Source organism: Tachysurus vachellii, chromosome 3, assembly GCF_030014155.1.
Source record: "Tachysurus vachellii isolate PV-2020 chromosome 3, HZAU_Pvac_v1, whole genome shotgun sequence".
Taxonomy (NCBI): domain Eukaryota; kingdom Metazoa; phylum Chordata; class Actinopteri; order Siluriformes; family Bagridae; genus Tachysurus; species Tachysurus vachellii.
This window is the reverse complement of record NC_083462.1, coordinates 17,237,820-17,256,427: the sequence shown is the minus strand read 5'-3', so window position 1 is coordinate 17,256,427 and position 18,608 is coordinate 17,237,820. Positions and strand designations below refer to the sequence as shown.

The 18,608-nt window shown below is 40.5% G+C and overlaps 1 protein-coding gene and 1 long non-coding RNA gene across 6 annotated transcripts in view; one reads left to right on the top strand and one right to left on the bottom strand.

The window, feature by feature from the left end:
- Window positions 1–3,472: 3,472 nt before the first annotated feature.
- Window positions 3,473–18,608, top strand: part of asb2a.1 (ankyrin repeat and SOCS box containing 2a, tandem duplicate 1) — a 30,941-nt gene continuing 15,805 nt past the window's right edge. For 3 of the 4 annotated variants that reach the window (XM_060866073.1, XM_060866071.1, XM_060866070.1), the window contains exons 1-4: window positions 3,473–3,613; window positions 5,183–5,469; window positions 18,165–18,284; window positions 18,405–18,574. In XM_060866073.1, the coding sequence (XP_060722056.1) occupies window positions 5,198–5,469; window positions 18,165–18,284; window positions 18,405–18,574 (562 nt within the window). In that variant the 5' untranslated portion in view covers window positions 3,473–3,613; window positions 5,183–5,197. Of the gene's footprint in view, window positions 3,614–5,182; window positions 5,470–17,453; window positions 17,505–18,164; window positions 18,285–18,404; window positions 18,575–18,608 lie in introns of those variants that run through there. The other variant, XM_060866074.1, reaches the window with a different exon arrangement.
- LOC132843027 (uncharacterized) lies at window positions 6,997–9,979 on the bottom strand. Of its 2 annotated transcripts, XR_009648093.1 has the most exons (5): window positions 9,549–9,979; window positions 9,118–9,414; window positions 8,280–8,434; window positions 8,070–8,174; window positions 6,997–7,653 (listed from the first exon to the last, which is right to left on the bottom strand). It is a non-coding gene; the product is annotated as an uncharacterized LOC132843027 (long non-coding RNA). The 2 variants fall into 2 exon arrangements; XR_009648092.1 differs by having other exon boundaries at window positions 8,070–8,434.

Genomic DNA, 18,608 nt, shown 5'->3' with positions numbered 1-18,608 from the left:
CCATAAATATGACACTGACACTGTAAACTTCTTCCATAAATATCACGCAATGTGGAGAAAACATGCAACTAAGCGGTTTAGTTTTCACAGTTATACAACAGTCATGATGTGTATCAGCTGTTTGCTTAACATCAAATTATATTTAAACTGTTGCATAAGACACGTGTTGAAATAAACCCTCAGAAACAGCTGAGGATTATAAAACACATCTTACATCACATCACATATTAGAGAAACAACTGTCAGAGATCTGTTACACTGCTCCCAGCATGACCTAGGAGAAATCAGAGCTGTTTGTTCATGTGTGTGTGTGTGTGTGTGTGTGTGTGTGTGTGTGTGTGTGTGATCTGTCAAGGTCCAGAGGGCCGTGACCTACATGTTTTATCATTAATCAAGGTGGAATTTAATACACAGATGAAGATCGAAGATCTACATTACATTTCCAGCGTTTAGCAGATGCTCTTATCCATAGCAACCTACATTTTATCTTATTTTATACAACTATGCAGTTGAGGGCTAAGGACCTTGCTCAGCCTGGTGGACCCAGAATTTGGAGTGGTGGACTACATCTTTATGTAGAACAACAATTCTTTTTTCATATCCTCAGAGAGTTCTTTGCCATGAGGTGCCATGTTGAACTTCCAGTGACCAGTATGAGAGTGAGAGCGATAAAACCAAATTTAACACAACTGCACCCCATTCACACCTGCGACCTTGTAACAGAGTCACATGATGCCGGGGAGAAAAAATGGGAAAACGTTCACTACTTTACATTCCAAAGTGTCGTGTCAGCGTTGTCACATGAAAAGATATCATAAATATTTACAAAAATGTGAGAGGTGTATTCACTTCTGTAAGATACTGTATGCTATGTTGGGAACCTGAACCCACAACCACAGTTTGCATCCACAAGGTGTATTAGGAGCTGAAGGCTCTGTTTGACACTGTCCCTTTCAGAAACCCAAGCAATGGAGGAATCATGAAGGCACGACATGACAGCAGGAATTTTCTTTGTAGAAAAGAAAGACAGAGAACTAAGACCGTGCATAGACTACAGGGAACTCAATGCTATCACGGTCAGGTATCTGTACTTATTCACCCTGGTTCCGCCTGCCCTAGAACAACTCAGACAGGCCCACTTTTTTTACAAGCTTGACCGTTAAAGTGCATACAACCTTTTCAGAATCCGGGAGGGGGATGAATGGAAAACTGCCTTCCACACCATTAGGGGACATGAGTACCTTGTAATGCTATATGGTCTGACCAACATGGCAGCAGAGATTCAATCATTTGTCAATAAAATCCTTCAAGACTTGTTGAATTTCATTGTTTACACTGATGACATACTGATCTGCTCTGCCATGTATGACACCCATGTCACTTATTCAGCACTGTTCTGACCTGTCTGTTAAGGCAGAGAAATGTGAGTTCCACAGAACACCATCACCTTCCTGGGGTATATCATCAGTCCCTAGGGGGTGGAAATGGATAGTAAGAAGGTGAATGCAATCACAGATTGTCACACACCATTGAACATTAAAAAATTGCATAGATTCCTGGATCTTGCCAACTTTTACAGGTGGTTCATCTGGAACTACAGTTCTGTTGTCTGTTTTGTTGGGAAAACTCAAAAATAAAATTGCTGGTCTAAATCAACACAGAAAGCTTTCACCCAGTTAAAACAGACATTTACTACGGCACCAATACTACACCATTCAGACCCGAACAAAACTTTTAGAGTTGAAGTAGATGCCTCCAGTTGTGTCATCATTGGGATGCTTTCTCAACGGCATGGAGACCCAGGCAAGCTGTTCCCATGTCTCTTTTTTGACACATGGAAAAATTACCTCAGTGAAGGGTAACTTTGACATCAGTAACAGAGAACTATTATCCATAACAGAGGCCTTGTAAAACTCCCATTCCAAGTCATTATCTGACCACAAAAACCTTGAATATATCAGAAATGCCAAAAGACTAAATCTCAGACCTGTTCGTTGCATGCTTGAATTTTACTGTAACTTTTAATCTAGGGTCAGAGCCGGGAATGGCAAAGCCGATGCTCTTTCCTGCCGCCATGTCCCCATGAACAAACCCCAGGTTGACGAACATATTCTTCCTCATTCTCCAGGTGCTACGGTATATTAACCTACTCCTACTGCAACTACCATCCTACTATCACATCTTACCGTCCTTTGTCCTATGTTTCTAATATCACAGATACCAGTCTGCCATCATCACTGGAAATTGATGGCACCAAAGGACGGGAGGAAGAGTCATCTCTAGTATCTTGTGGACTGGGGAGGGTATGATTTAGAGGAGAGGTTTTGGGACAATGGGACTGAGTTCCTTGACCCAGCACTCACAGAACAATTTCATAGAAACCACCATCTCCGACCTGCACCAAGACCTAGGGGAAGACCATGAAGAAGAGGAGGGTAGGTTCTGTAACAAATCTACACACAGTTCCCCTCCCCAGACACCAGAGGGAGCCCTCGCCCACATATTGAGCCACTTCCAGGTCAAGGGTTACTTTCTGGTTTTAGACTATTTAAACCGTGCTCATGCCAACTTAGTTGCAAAGTATTGTGTTTTCTTTGCATAACAAACTGTTTCTGTGTTTTGCCATAGTGTTTATTGACCTGTTTTGTTTCTTTTCTTTTACTCTTTGTCTTTGTGTTCTTTGGATTGCTTTTGTGTGTTTAATGACCTCTGACTGTTTCTTGACATTGCCTTGATCACATTTGGACTTGTTTGCCTTGGATTTGCAATAATAAACACTGCACATGGATTTGAACTCTGTTTCTGACCCTGCATTAGTTAAAGGCTATTAATAATTTAATTAACAGAGAATTTATCAGAGAATCTTCTAGCATGACCTGAATATTTAGCAGATTAAATTTCAAATTATTTTTAAGTAATATTTGAATATTTATAATAATATTTAGAATGTAAATTAAAAATGTCCCTGATTCATATCTAAACTTTTCAGTGTTCATTGTAGTATAAAAAAAAAAAAAAAGGAAAAATCTCCTGACTATTACAAACATAGAGACTCTTTTTTTTTAATTTGATATTTTTTTTTACTTTATACTTTTACAAATATTAACTTTGTTCTGCATTGAAGGTCTCATTTTATGGGCCACTATATTAAATGCCAGTGCTGTTTGTGCTTATTCATCATTGTTTGTGTAATTAGAATATATTCACTAAATTTATATAAGAAAGGGGACGCAAACTTTTGCACTATATGTGCATATATAAAACCTATCTATCTTTAAGGGTGTCTTTTTAAAATAAAAACTAAAAACACCTTAAAACCGACATTTTCTTCTGGTATTCTGGTCATATTGCTGTCTGTAATACTTCCTCAGGACACACGGTTCCTGTGGTTCCTCTTCACGCTCTGCTCCAGATATCTGCAGAGGGGAATCTGAGCCCAGAGGCTGGCATGCAGTGTCCCTGAAATCATGTGCACACTTTAGAAATGTCCTATAAACAGAGCGAGGACGCAGGGACACAGACCACTGTAGCAGCCAAAGTCTTCAGTTACTTTTACTAAAAGTAATGAAATCCTGACGGAAATTTGAACTTTCAGACGAACAGAATCAACTTTGTAAGTGTTTTTGTGCTTTATTTCTCTTGGTATGCAGCACTGACTGCTTTATTATTAAAAGTCATTGATTGAATCCTGTTATGAACACAGATGAGCTTCACTGCAGTTTTAGGAATTATTTATTTACACAAAACCAGGACTTTTATTTTATAAATATGTCTGAATATAATTATAAAATAAATATTCAGACATATTTATAAAATAAAAGTCATGATTTTGTAAATATGTCTGAATATTCAGTGTGTGCTTCGCAGCATGCTGTTGTTTGTGTGATATTTTAAAAGAGCTTAAGTGTAAAACAGTGAGAAAAGAAACACGAGCTCGAAATCCAGAGAGCAGAGTTTCCATTTATAAACCTGAAGAGAAGTGAACTAAGTTTATCCAACTATTGGGTCAGACACAACACATGACTTTACAAAAGCACAACAAGACAGTGTTAGAGTGGTAATGAAAACACACACACACACACACACACAAACACACACACAACCTCCATAAGTTGGTTGATTAAAAAATGTTAGACTATGTTTTCTTTTGTTTTAGCCTGTAGTCTGTTTATTGGTCTTAATGAGAATTAGAAAGGGGTAATCAAGGGTAACCAGGGGTACTCAAAGGTACTCATAGGTACTCTGGATTACTCAGGGGTACTTGGGGTATTTAGAGGTAGTCAAGAGTATTCAGGGGCACTCAGGGTATTCAAGGGTTCTCATGGGATATAATTGGTTTTGATTGTATGGTTTTGAAAACATAACACAATGGTACAACACAATCACGTTACATAACACTGTTTCTGAGTAAATTTTATGGAAAAACAACCAGATGACTATCTGAGCTGGTTGCTAGGGTGTTGTTAGTGTGGTTGTTATGATATTTCAGGTAGTTGTGCAGTGTTGTTCGGTGGTTGCTGTCATTCTAGCACCTCAATCCTATTAAGTGGTCTACATCTATGAACTTTGACCTGTGAATTCTTTGAGCCTTTGTTTGTGCAAAAAGTAAGAAAAAAGTAAATAGAAAAAAGCAAAAAGAAGGCAGGGCTGTGGAGGGTTTAGTCAGAAAACAGTAAAGAAGTTGTGGGGGGTTTAGTCAGTAAACCAGTGAAGGAGCTGTGGGGGGTTAAGTAAGTAAACCAGTGAAGGAGCTGTGGGGGGTTTAGTCAGGAAACCAGTGAAGGTGCCGTGGGGGGTTTAGTCAGTAAAACAGGATTTTAAAGGAGCTGTGGGGGGTTTAGTCAGTAAAACAGTAAAGGAGCTGTGGGGGGTTTAGTCAGTAAAACAGTAAAGGAGCTGTGGGGGTTTAGTCAGTAAAACAGTAAAGGAGCTGTGGGGGGTTTAGTCAGTAAAACAGTAAAGGAGCTGTGGGGGGTTTAGTCAGTAAAACAGTAAAGGAGCTGTGGGGGTTTAGTCAGTAAAACAGTGATGGAGCTGCTCATCACCAAAGATTTTCTTTCTGGGAGGAAAAAGGAGGTTTTTTTTATGTAAAGTCTGTTTTTTTACTTTCTGCTGTCAGGATTGTATCTGTGGCATGTTGTCATGATGACTCTGTTATCTTTTTCTTGTGAACATTATTCAGGAGCTCGGATTCCATATGGCGGCTACCGGGGGGCCTATACTGGGGGCCACCAATCCCACGGTGAACTACGAGGACTTCTACGTCTATGGCTACATGTCTGATGATGAACTGATGCAGCTGGCAATTGAGCGCAGTCTCACTGAGACCCACAACAACTCCACAACATCTTCAGCTGAAAACGCCAGAAGCACCATTCCTCAGAGCAGGACAGAGATTCCTCGGCCGAGTCAGCACCAGACACTGCAACTTGCTCTGACTCCACCCCCTTGTCCTGCAAACCCACCCAGGTACACTGCAGAGGAAATAACACACACACATACACACACACAAAGACACACACACACAAACACTCGCTACAGCACAAAACAGCACTGACCCCTCTGCAGACTATTGTGCAGATCTTGTGCAGACTCAAACCACTTTTGGATTTTGAGGTTGTTATTTATTTCCTACAACCGTACATTGAGACATAACAAGCAAATTATTTGGACATGTTTTGGTTTAATTTGTGACTAAATCAAAATTTTTCAGGTTTATCATTTAGACACATTTCAGACTGTCTGCACTGAGAAAACACTCCATTGTTAGAATAAATGATTATTTTTTAAAAGAATGTCAGTCATCAGCTTATCAACAACAATTCACAAATAAATTCAGCACTTCCAAACAGGAAGTGAGATTTTGCTCAAGAATAGTGTGACAGTAAATGACTAAAGAACTGCAAATAAAGAGACACAGATCTTTCGAGTTTCGAGACTCTGAGAGTTTATCTGCTTGGGAAAGAGTGCTGATGTCCCACTGATGGTTTTCCTCTGTCATTAATGCCTAGTGCTAAAAGTGTTTGAACGCCTTCATGTTTGAATAATTTTAAAAAGCTATAAAAGTGTTCATCGTGCTGTGAAGCTGCGTTTTCCTCCTGTCAGTGTTGATTAAACACCGCTCAGATTAACACTGAAACCCTGGCAGGCGGAATGACATTGCAGTCGTACAGCTTACAGTCACTTGATCTAGCTAAATATCCACACCTGTCCCTGTGTCCTGCGTAACACAGCACTAACATTACACCAGTATAAAGTCCACACAAGGAGGAAGTCCAGCTGAAACCCTCCCAAAGCTCACTTTCCACACAGAAATAAACAGAAGCTCTGCCTTGGGCTCCGTGTCTCTGCTTTGTGTTTAACACGGAGATCGAGTTCCACTGAACAACTGAACAGTCACAGATTATTCATTAATTCATGTTTTAATATTGTCTTCATCATGTAGTTAATTTCAGCAGTTTACTACAAGTCTCACTCTGGGGTTTCAGTTAAAATAAATAAATTAATTAATTAATAATACTCTAAGAATAACAAACTGTGTGTTGTGCTGTTACAGGAAAATAAAATAAAATTTTCTAGTGACCTGTTGCACATAAACTCTTTAATTGGCTCAGTTTATGTTTGTAAAGTTAAAGTTATGTATTTTTTTTAATTAAACTGATTAATGAGCCCATAATGTTGACTGAAATTGCAATAAAATATTGAGTCAACTTAATGATCTATTTTGACCAAATAAGGGTCCACTATATTTAAAATTGGATAAGCTATTTTTGTTCAATCAACAAAGTACAAATGTCTCTGTATGTATTAGAAAAATTCTTATAAATTTCATACAATGCAAAATGTATGGTGAATAATGAAATGATTTTTAATAAGATCTAAGAGCACAGTGTAGAACTGCACAAACATACTGCAGACATCAGAACTGTGCAAACTAGAACGCAAGACATACAATGTACAATGAGTGCAATCAGCAAATTCTGTGTTTTTATTTTTCCATTTTACACATTTATTTTACAGCAGCCTGATTTGAACTGGAGGTTCTGTTTACAAAAAGAATCATTACATAGATCATTACTGCACTTTTGTACAAGACTAGACAATTTGTCAACTGCAAACTGGTTTGAGCTGCAAAAAGGTGCATGAGAACTCTGATACACAATGTTACTAATTTCACTTCATCATAAAAATGTATTACAGCTAGTCTTGTAAATCAAATGCTCTTATTTTAGATCAAAAGAAAATTGGTTCCTCACGTTACCATTTAAAAAGACATTATGTTCAACCATTTTACTAAAAAATTAAGTCTGTCTGAAGAATCTTGTGCAAAAGTTCAACCATGTAAAACTCAACCAGTCTGTAAGAAACATCTGGAGTGAAATTCAACTGTGCTGTTTAGCAAATTCACATAATTGTCAGACATCCAAGGTTACAAGGTTCACAAAGATCTTCTGGACAGCCTCAAAGGTGTACCTCAAGTCCAAGGGATGCTCCATGTGAAGAGCATAAAGCAGACCAAAGAGGAGAACGAAGGCTTTTATGACTTCATAAAAATGTGAATGTAATAAATAATAAACCAATGTAAAACCTGAATGTCCATAACTACTTCTTCTCCCAACATTACTGCCACAGTGACCAGCATAGTGTTTGATCCTGAGTGAACAGAACAGTCATTTACCACTTCACAGATTCTCATTTTCATGCCCTTTGTGTATGACCCCAATGCATCAGTGGAAATAATAATAATATTATAATGGACAACAGAAAATTTCATAAAGAAACAGAAACTGGACCGTGGAAACCTTTTGTACGTTTTTTTTTTTTTTTTACGAAATAAACATCAAAACAAATGTCCAGAATGGTCTTTAAAACTGAAGCTGTCTCTCTCGTGTACAAGGCAAGACCACGAAGAATAGAAGACCTATGTGAAATTACCTCAGTTTGTGGCATTTCAACACATGAGCCATGATATATAAAAACATTTTTATAGTTAAAAAAATAATACATACTACAATATCATTCACAGACAGGTAAGTAACAGACCTGGGAAGTTTTTCCAGTTGACTTACCCATATTTGTGTCACTTTGTACATTTTCAGCAAACCCCCTGGCTTGAGTGTCCAGGGATGTCAGGAATGTTGACTTTGGGTCAACACAGTTAATTCCACATAAACCTGTTGATATTCATGAGAGAATCCAAATACACAAACAGCAAATAATGCAGAGCAACTGATTAAGACATTTAGTGTAGTGGTACATTTAAAATGAATATGATTCACCTGTTGCTCTAAAAACACTGTGGCATTCTCAGTGAATTTGTCTGCTTTAGGGTGTGATGATCTCCACAGATGGGCTACAAATACAAATAATATAAAAGTCCTTTAGCAGATTTCCAGTGATGAAGTCTGTAGTGCTTCAGCAGAATGTTACTTATCTGTAGAAAATGTACAACAACACTGTGTTAACAATGCAGCTCCTGGGATAAAAACAAAAAATGTATTAATTACTTATAAGCTTATTATTAACCCATTATTTACAGTATTCATTTCACAGTAACTTTGAAGTCCGACACAAAGGCTATTGAAATTTGGTTAAATAAAGTTCATTTTGTGGAGTAGTGTTTACTCTTAAACGCGTAACATTGTAAAAATTAAGTCAGGAGTCACATAAATAAATGAGGAGGGATCAATCACCACTTATTTCAACATTGCATTTCCCTTGTTATCAAAATATACAATTTTGAACACCACCAATGTTTTGACAATAGTACACAAAGCAGAATTATCAGTCTTTTCACCATTGAAAGCAAGTGCTCATAAATGTCCACCCAACATTAAAGTCCTGAGCTACCACAAATGTCCTTGGTTCTTCACTCCATTATTACATTTACATTTACAGCATTTAGCAGACACTCTTATCCAGAGTGACTTACATTTTTATTTCAGTTTATACACCTGAGCAATCGAGGGTTAAGGGCATTGCTCAGGGGCCCTGCAGTGGCAACTTGGTGGACCTAGGATTCGAACCAATGGCCTTCCGATCAGTAGTCGAACACCTTAACCACTGAGCTACCACATCCCACATTATAGATGTTAAGAGCATGATATTGGAGCTCACCCATAACAGGTTTATCCAAAGTTTGTAAAGGAGCTCAGATATATTCCCAAACTGAGGAGAAACACAAATCTTGAGCCAGGTGAGATGTCCTCAAAATCAAGTAGATACAAAAACCCTATTGAGATGTAGAACATAAATGTTCCTCAACCTGGGTTTACCAGATCAAAGCATGGAGAGAGCAAACACTCCCAGCTAACAGGTATCTTCACTCTTCTTCTTCTTCTTCTTCTTCTTCTTCTGGTGTTTTATGGTGGTTTGGCAGACCAACGAAAAGGTGCATTATCACCACCTACTGATCTGGAGTGTGGATTGAACACAGAAAGGAGGAAAAAAAATTAAACCTTAATTCTATTTATCGTTCCTGTATCTTTTAGATATATAAATAACAATTCTTGAGTTCTCGATTGCCCATACTTGCTTCCAAACAGTACCTTTAGAGAAATATTGTCCACTCCTATCCACCCTAATTCCTGAAATAACTAAAATCTGTCCCTTTCATATGCAGGACACTTATCTAGTATGTGCCTCACTGTTTCCAATTCCCCACACTTCTCACATTCACCCGATTCATGCTTTCCTATTCTAAAGAGATTATGGTTTAGTGCAGTATGTCCAATTCTTAATCTCGTGATGACGACATCCTTCTTTCTAATTCTCAATCTTTTCCTCTCAATTCCAACATTCTCCTGTATCTGGAAGAGATGTCTTCCTTTAGTCCCACTATTCCATACTTCCTGCCATCTTTTACATACTTCTGATGAAATCACTGCCTTGAATTCAGCTCTACTCAAAGCTACTTTAATGTCTATCTGAGAATGATTCAAAGCTTTCTTAGCTAGCAGGTCCAGGTATCTTCACTCACATTTCTTCCTTCCTTTTACTCCTAGCCTAGAGAAATCTCCCTGATAATGACCCCTATTGCCCTCTAATGGCAGGGAGTAAAATTACAACTAACACAAAGTAAGGAACACAGGGAATAGTTTACTGGAACTGTTACACACCTCTTCTCTCAGAAGAAGGCCTGATCTGGCCGTAGAACTTTTTAAGATTTTCTACATGGTAGGTCTCAACTAGTTTGGGTTCGGTTAACATCAAAACTTTGGCAGGCCCTTGCCACTTAGGTGCTAGCTTGGCCAAAAATGCGTCCCCTGCACAAGACAATGGGTGAGCTCAAATCCAGACAAGTTCCCCTTCTTGGAAGGTTACTTGCTGCCTCTTCAAGTTGTAGTATCTCTGTTGCCTGGCCTGGGCCCTTGGCACATTCTCTTTACTCTTTCCAGAAGCAATTGCTGACGTTCAATAACTTCATACGCAGATTGGTCAGGATCAGGTGAACAATATTGGAATAGTTCAAGGGGTCCTTTCAACCTATGCCCTAGAGCGATTTGTGCGGGGGTATAGTTGGTACTCTCCTGCCAAGATGAATTAATAGCAAATCTGAACGCTTCTCGGAAATCAAATAATACCGAGATTAATACCGACCATATATCCAGGTTCTTTTACAGGAGTAAATTGAAGGGTTCCAGAAAATTTGGATATATGTGGCTTGTATTGCTGACAGTCTTGGCACTGTTTGCAGTGACCCCATATGTCTCGCTGGATTTCTGGCCAATATACCACGTTGAGTAATCTGCGCAGTGATTTCATGCACCCAAGATGCAATGATAGGTCACTTTTCCGGCTTTGACCAAGTTCTTCCCAGTTTATTGGTAAGTCTGCATTCACATCATTTGCTTGATATACTGCAGCACTTTCCAGTAGCTCTCCCTCAGGCATTGCACAGAACAGTGAATCAGGCACGACGTTGCATCTCCATTTTCGGTACCAAACAATAAAGTCAAACCCCTGAAGTCGGATAGCCCACCTGGTAAGTCTTGATGTCGGGCAAGGATGGTTGAATACCCAAGTGAGTGCGGCATGATCAGTTAGGACTTCAAAGGGTTTCCCTTCTGGGTATTGTCGCCACTTCTCAACCACCCAGACCATAGCAAGGCATTCCTTCTCTGAAGTGGCATATGATTTTTCGGCTCCTTGAAGCAGCCTCAGTCTGCACTTTGAATGTTTTACAGAAATGCAGCTCTGTGCGGTAAGACTCGCGGTGGTGGTGTGTGTGTTTATATCAATATGGAATGCTGCAAGAACTCTGTGCTTGTTTCTATTTACTGCTCATAGTCAGTGGCGTTTGTGACTGTTAGATGCAGGCCATTTTATTTACCACGGGAGTTTACTACTGTTTTCATTGTCTGAGTTTACATTCCTCCTAGCGCTAATGCTAAAGAGGCGCTAAGTGAGCTAATCAGAGCTATTAGTGATCTGCAGAATGTTCACCCCTCGACGGACTGTTTATCATAGCCAGAGATTTTAACCATGCAAATCTCAAGTCAGTGCTCCCTAAATTCCATCAACATGTGGACTTTGCTATGAGAGGTGAGAACACGCTGGATTTTGTTTACACAAACATTCCCGGCGCATACTGTGCGGAGCCCCGCCCCCATCTCGGCTACTCAGACCACATCTCTGGTATGCTAATTTCAGCATACAGACCACTCGTCAGACGCTCAAAACCGGTTCTGAAGCAGGTGAAAACCTGGCCAGCAGGAGCCACCTCTGCTCTTCAGGACTGCTTTGAGTGCACTGACTATCTTCAGGGAGGCTGCAACCAATAGTGACTCTGTCAACTTGGAGGAGTACACGTCAGCAGTGACCAGTTACATCAGCAAGTGCATTGATGACGTGACCATCTCCAAGACCATCACTACACGCTCCAACCAGAAGCTGTGGATGACTGCTAACGTGCGTGCGCTGCTGAGGACTAGAGACCTAGCCTTCAGAACAGGGGACAAGGTGGCCCTAAGAACAGCAAGGCATACAGGCGATCACTAACTACAAAACCGCTTCACCTGCCTGTGATAGCGATGCCTCCCTCCCAGACGTGCTGAACAACTTCTATGCTCGGTTCGAGGTACAGAACAACGTAACGGCAAGGAAGACCATCCCTCCCCCCAACGACCAGGTACTCTGTCTATCCACGGCCGACATGAGGAGATCTCTATGCAGAGTTAACCCACGGAAGGCTGCTGGTCCAGACAACATTCCTGGCAGGGTGCTCAGAGAATGTGCAGAACAGCTAGTGGATGTCTTTACGGACATCTTCAACATTTCACAGTGCAGCACCATTGTTCCTACGCGCCTCAAGACTACCACCATTGTCCCCGTCCCAAAGAAGTCTACAGTGTCCTGCCTCAATGACTACCGTCCCGTCGCACTCACACCCATAGTTATGAAGTGCTCCGAGAAGCTCGTCATGAGGCACATCAAGACCCAGTTACCACCCTCACTGCATCCCCTACAGTTCACGTATCGTCCAAACCGCTCCACAGACGATGCCATTGAGACAGCCCTCCATTTAGCCCTCACCCATCTGGACAATAAAGACACTTATGTACGAATGCTGTTCATAGACTTTAGTTCACCATTCAACACAATCATCCCTCAGCACCTGATTGGGAAGCTGAGCCTGCTGGGACTAAACACCTCCCTCTGCAACTGGATCCTGCACTTTCTGACTGTGAGACCTCAGCCAGTCCGAATCGGGAACAGCATCTCCAACACCACCACAGCACTGTTCAGCACTGGAGCTCTTAAAGGCTGCATGCTCAGTCCACTGCTGTTCACTCTGCTGACTCACGATTGCACAGCAATGCACAGATCAAACCATATAATCAAGTTCACTGATGACACGACTGTGGTGGGTCTCATCAGCAAGAACGATGAGTCAGCATGCAGAGAGGAGTACCTGGTGTAGAACCAACAACCTGTCTCTGAATGTTGATAAAACTAAAGAGATGGTTGTTGACTTCAGAAGAGCCCAGAGCGACCACTCTCCACTGAATATCGACACATCATCGGTAGAGTTCGTCAAGAGCACCAAATTTCATGGTGTTCATCTAGTGGAGAACCTCACCTGGTCACTCAACACCAGCTGCATCACCAAGAAAGCCCAGCAGTGTCTCTACTTCCTACAAAGTCTGAGAAAGGCACATCTCGCTCCCCCCATCCTGACCATGTTCTACAGAGGGACCATTGAGAGCATTCTGAGCAGCTGCATCACTGTCTGGTTTGGGAACTGCACCATCTCAGATCGCAAGACCCTGCAGCGGATAGTGAGGACAGCTGAGAAGATCATTGGAGTCTCTCTTACCTCTATCATGGACACTTACACCACACGCTGCATCCGCAAAGCTAACAGCATTGTGGATGACCCCACACACCCCTCACACACACTCTTCACCCTCCTGCCATCTGAAAAAAGGTACCGAAGCATTCGGGCCCTCACGACCAAAATGTGTAACAGTTTCTTCCCACAAGCCATCAGACTCCTTAATAACTGAACTGAACTGTACTGAGCACAACATACACACGCACATCATCTGTATGCACTGCACAGACCTACACCACATACACTAATAAACATCTACATGTATACTTCTAATATACATCTATCAATTTGTTGATGTATATTAGTTTACATTCTGTTTGCTGTTTACATTCATCAAACTGTTTACATGCTTACTGTTTACAAACTGCTTACATGCTGTTTTGCACACTTTTTTACTTTTTTGCTCTTTGCACACAGTGTCTAACATTTCAGTAATTTTTGCACAATCTTATACACTATCTCAGGGACCTGCTGCAAAGGAACTGTGTTCATTCTAGTATTACTGCACACAATATTGTCTGAACTTACAGTATTTACATATAGTATTGACACTGGTTGGTGCTGTTTTTTTGTTTACTGTCTTTTGTGTATTATCTTTTTTGTATTTTGTGTATTGTCTTGTAACCTTTTGTCTGTACTGTCTTTTGTCCTGCACAGTCTTGTCTGTCTTGTCCTGCACCGTCTTGCTTGTATTGTCCTGCATTGTCTTGTCTGTCTTGTCCTTCACTGTTTGCACCAGGTTGTGTTTATTTATGTGGCTAGGACTACTTACTAAGTCCTAGCCCTGTCTTTGTTTTATGTAGCACCTTGATCCTGGAGAAACATTGTCTCATTTCACTGTGTACTGAACAGCTATATATGGTTGAAATGACAATAAAAGCTTCTTGACTTGACTTGACTTGACTTGACTTGACTTGACTTGAGTCTGGAGGCATGAGAACTGGGGCTTTTTGCAAGGCATTCTTCAAATCTTCTAAAGAATGTCGGTATTCCTGAGTCCAGTTCCATGGTACACCCTTCCTCTTAAGTGCATGAAGTGGGGCAGCACACGCTGAAAAATGTGGAATAAAGCGATGATACCACCCCACAAGACCTAGGAATCGCTCAACTTCTTTAATATTTTTGGGCATAGGAAAATTCTTGACACCATCCACTTTGGAATCCTCGGTCTTGACACCTTCCGCTGAAATGACATGTCGCAGAAAAGTCAGTGATTTCCTTACCAATTTACATTTCCTGAGATTAAGGGTTAGGCCAGCTGATTCCAGCCCAGCAAACACCTTCGTCAGATCTTGAAAATGTTGGTGGATGTATCTGGAGTATAAAACAATGTCGTCTATATACACAAAGCAACATTTGCCTATAAGGTCCTGTAGAACTTTGTTCATCAGCCTTTAGAACATTGCTCCAGCATTTTTTAATCCAAAAGGTAGACAAAGAAATTCATTTTGGTTGTACTTTGTAACAAAAGCAGTTTTTTGGATCCTACTTTCATCCATCAACACTTGCCAGTATCCCGTCTTGAGGTCGAGGGTATTAAATACTGTTGCTCCGTACACAGACTCCAAGATATCTTGTATCTGAGGCATGGGAAAGCCATCCAGCGAGGTTTTGGCATTCAAGGCTCGATAAGCCAAACAGAAACGCATACCTCCATCCTTCTTAGGTACTAGTACTACTGGAGCTGCCCATGGAGAGGTAGATGACCATATTATAACTTTACTCAGCATGGCCTTGACTTCCTCATCAATGAAGTTTTGCTTATTAACTGGAACAGGATAAGCTCTTTTCCAAATGGGGATGGGCTCATTCGTTATGATCTGGTGCTTAATAATAGAGGTTTGACCCAGTGTAGTACAAACAGTCGGCCAATTTAATGGCAACCCCTCTAAACGCCTCTTCTCAGTCTGAGAGGCATCAGCAAGATCCACCAACTCTTTGATGGCAACTATGGAGTCATCGGATATTTGCACTATTGGCAGGGCACAGTGTATGTTAACTGAGGGTGATTGGTCATAATAAGAAAAAGGGTGTAATATTTCCTTTTGCCCAGGCAGGGAATATGTGGTGGTATCAAAATCCGGTGTTACTCTACATGTCACAAGGAACTCAAGGCCTAAGATGAGCGGAAAAGCCAGATCCTCATCTCTCATGATGAATAGTCGCAGTGGGTTTGTGCATCCTTGTAGGGTACACTGCCAAGTAACTTCACCTAAGGCCCTCTGAATATGGCCGTTGGCAAGGGAAAATGTCTGTCCCCGACTGGACTGCCAAGACTCAGTCTCATCTTTCCATCTCCTCAACAATGACTCCTGGATTAAAGAGTATGAACTGCCTGTATCCATAACGGCTTCAAAGAATGATTACGTAAAATTATAGTCAAGGTTAGCAGCTTGACATTACCTCTGATCACTAACGCCATGCTGTGACCTTCAGGCTTACCTCTGTTGTACTTATACTGGCCCCCTCTTCCGTAGGATTGTTCAGCCCGATGTTGCTTCCAGAAGGCCCTTTCCTCAGCCATATCCCGCTCTACCAAAGCTCCTGTGCACACCAAATCATCAAAAGAATTCACTGTTCCTCTCAAAATACTAGCAAGACGGGGATTACAGTTTCTCACGGCATCCTGCAGAATCTCCTTCTCAGTCATTGTTGGTTTAAGCCTAAGACATAAAGCTCGATACTGGAAAGCAAAAGTTTGAAGATTTTCATCAATTCCTTGTTTTCTCTCTCTTATCCTACTTTCTGCTTCAACCTCATGATCATCGGGGAGAAAAGATCGCAAGAAAGCAGATTTGAACTGACTCAATGTTTTAACATGCGCTGTTTCTGCCACCCACAAATCCTTAGCGGTATGTGTCAACACCAATGGCAGAGTTATAATATATGCTAATATCTCAGCATCGCTCATGGGTCTCACAGCTAAATATTCTGTACATTTCTCCAAATAAGCTATTGGGTCTTCATCTGCTGTGCTCCCAAACTTAGGGAATTCTATTTTGACGGCCATTTTACAAGGCAGCTGGTGTAGCATAGAAGTTACATGTACAGTACATCTGGAGTTGACGTGTTAGCTGGTGTAGAGGTAGCTCCAGGCGTAAGACAAAACATAGAGCTGAGATGGCTGTCCCATCTTTTCATGCAATCCATCACAACTTTACCCATCTCTTGTAGTTGGGTTTCTAGGGTTTTCTTTAGCCAGTTATTCTCTTCATCTATAAAAGCAACAAGTTTTTGTTCCAACTTTTTCAAACTTTCCTCATATAAGGATGATTGACTGGACATTAACTTTGTCAGGACTGGCTTCTGCCCCTCTGAAGCAATCAAACAATGGTCATACTGTTATAGAACATTCTGAATGTATGTTTCGACTCCCCGGACACGTTCTACACCATCTTCCTTTATCTTGTCCAGTCTGTCCTCCAGTTGTCTCGCCTTTGTCGCAATGGTAAGACTGATCAGACTTTCCTCATCCTCTTCCGGTGGTGGTGGAGGTGGTAGGCAACTTGAGTCATTGTCCTCTTCTGGAACAGCCACTCCTCCTTCTGATTCTACATACAGGCTGCTAAATGAGCTTATCAGTTCCTGAACTGGCTCACGTCGGGCTATGAAAGGTTCAGAAGTATAGTCCAGAAGTAGATCCATTTTGAGAACAGGAGCCTGAGCCAAATCTTAAACTAAAAGATAAGGCAGTTATTCAGACCAACATTCAGAATGATAAGAAGATTCACAAATAGCTAATGTGCACCTTATTCGCTAGCATTTAACATGACCACAACCAGTTATTTCCTTTCAGTAATGCTTACTTAATAGTGGTGCATGATTTATCTTCAAATGGATCTCTACAAAAATACATTCGCTAACTTGCTAGCTATCACCAAAGTTATTGTTAGTTATTTCACTGCCTACTGAAATAGCTAGTTAACTGAAACAAATACCTCGTTATAATTTCTGTCAACCACAATAAAAGTGTAAAACAGCCTACAACTCCTAACATATTAATGGAGTTTGGAACAAAAATAGTGATCTACCATTAGAGCACTAATAAGCACTATAAAATGTGTTGAAGCTTGTGTTAATATTATATGAGTTTTATGGGACTCACCCTTCCTTTCAGATGACTCCACACAAGTTAAGAAACCATGCAGCAACGTCCAAACACCCAGACGTAAGCATGCCCTGTGTTTTTCTGGGCAAAGATAATCATGATTGTGTGTGTTTACAAGTTGCCTGAACACAGTTATATTAGTTCACTTGATGTAACTGTTAGATACATCATCAGTAACTGTTAGAAATTTTGCAATCATTGATAAGGTTAATTTTTCCTTTTTTTTTTCTATTATATTATACCATTATATTTAGCCACCATGTTTTTATTTACACAACTTTTCTTAATTGAATTTTTTATAGTGCAGTGACTCGATGTAGCAGAGTTATTCTTATCAGCACTGCATACTGTACACCACAGAATAAAGTATTTATTTATCCATTTACAGTTACATTTATCAGGTATAATGAGTGTTCACTGTACACCAGTCTCTCTTTTATCTCTCTCTTTAAGATAATAAGACAGAAAACACAGCTTGTTACTGTAAAAGCACAAAGAAGTGTAAAGTTTTACTTCTGACACTGGTGACTCCTTCCTAAGTGTTATGGAAACATCTGCTTACTTACATATTAACATTTTCTTTTCAATTAAGCAATTGCTATAGAAATGATTATGTTGTTGCTATGGTAAATTAAAAACGACTAATCAGGGTCCGATTTAACAGCACTGTAGTGTGAATATTAATAATTGATCAATTATGCTGAAATATTCTGTTTGCAGGGACAGAAAGGATCAGCTGTCTGTAATCGTGAGCCACTTCGTCACGGGTTACGGGAAGAGAATGGTGGCGTATCGGACATTTGATGGGACTCTGATAGAAGTCAAACCCGAGGCGGAAGAGTGAGTAGATTCACACTGTATAATCATTTCAACATCATTAGGAAAATTTATTTATTTATTTTTGGTCTTGATGTTTTTGAACAGGATGTTCTGAATGTTCTGTGTTGTGTTTTCTGATAGAGACGTGGATCCTGTGGTGAAGGCAATCAGGGAAGGAGACATCGGTACTTTGAGAAGACTGATAAAAAATGTAGACTGTAACCTGCTGATGCCGAACGAATACGGCTGGATCCCGCTGCACGAGGCTGCGCACTTTGGCCAGGAGCAGTGTATTAAAGAGCTCCTGAGAGGTGGGACTGATACACACGTGCACACACACACACA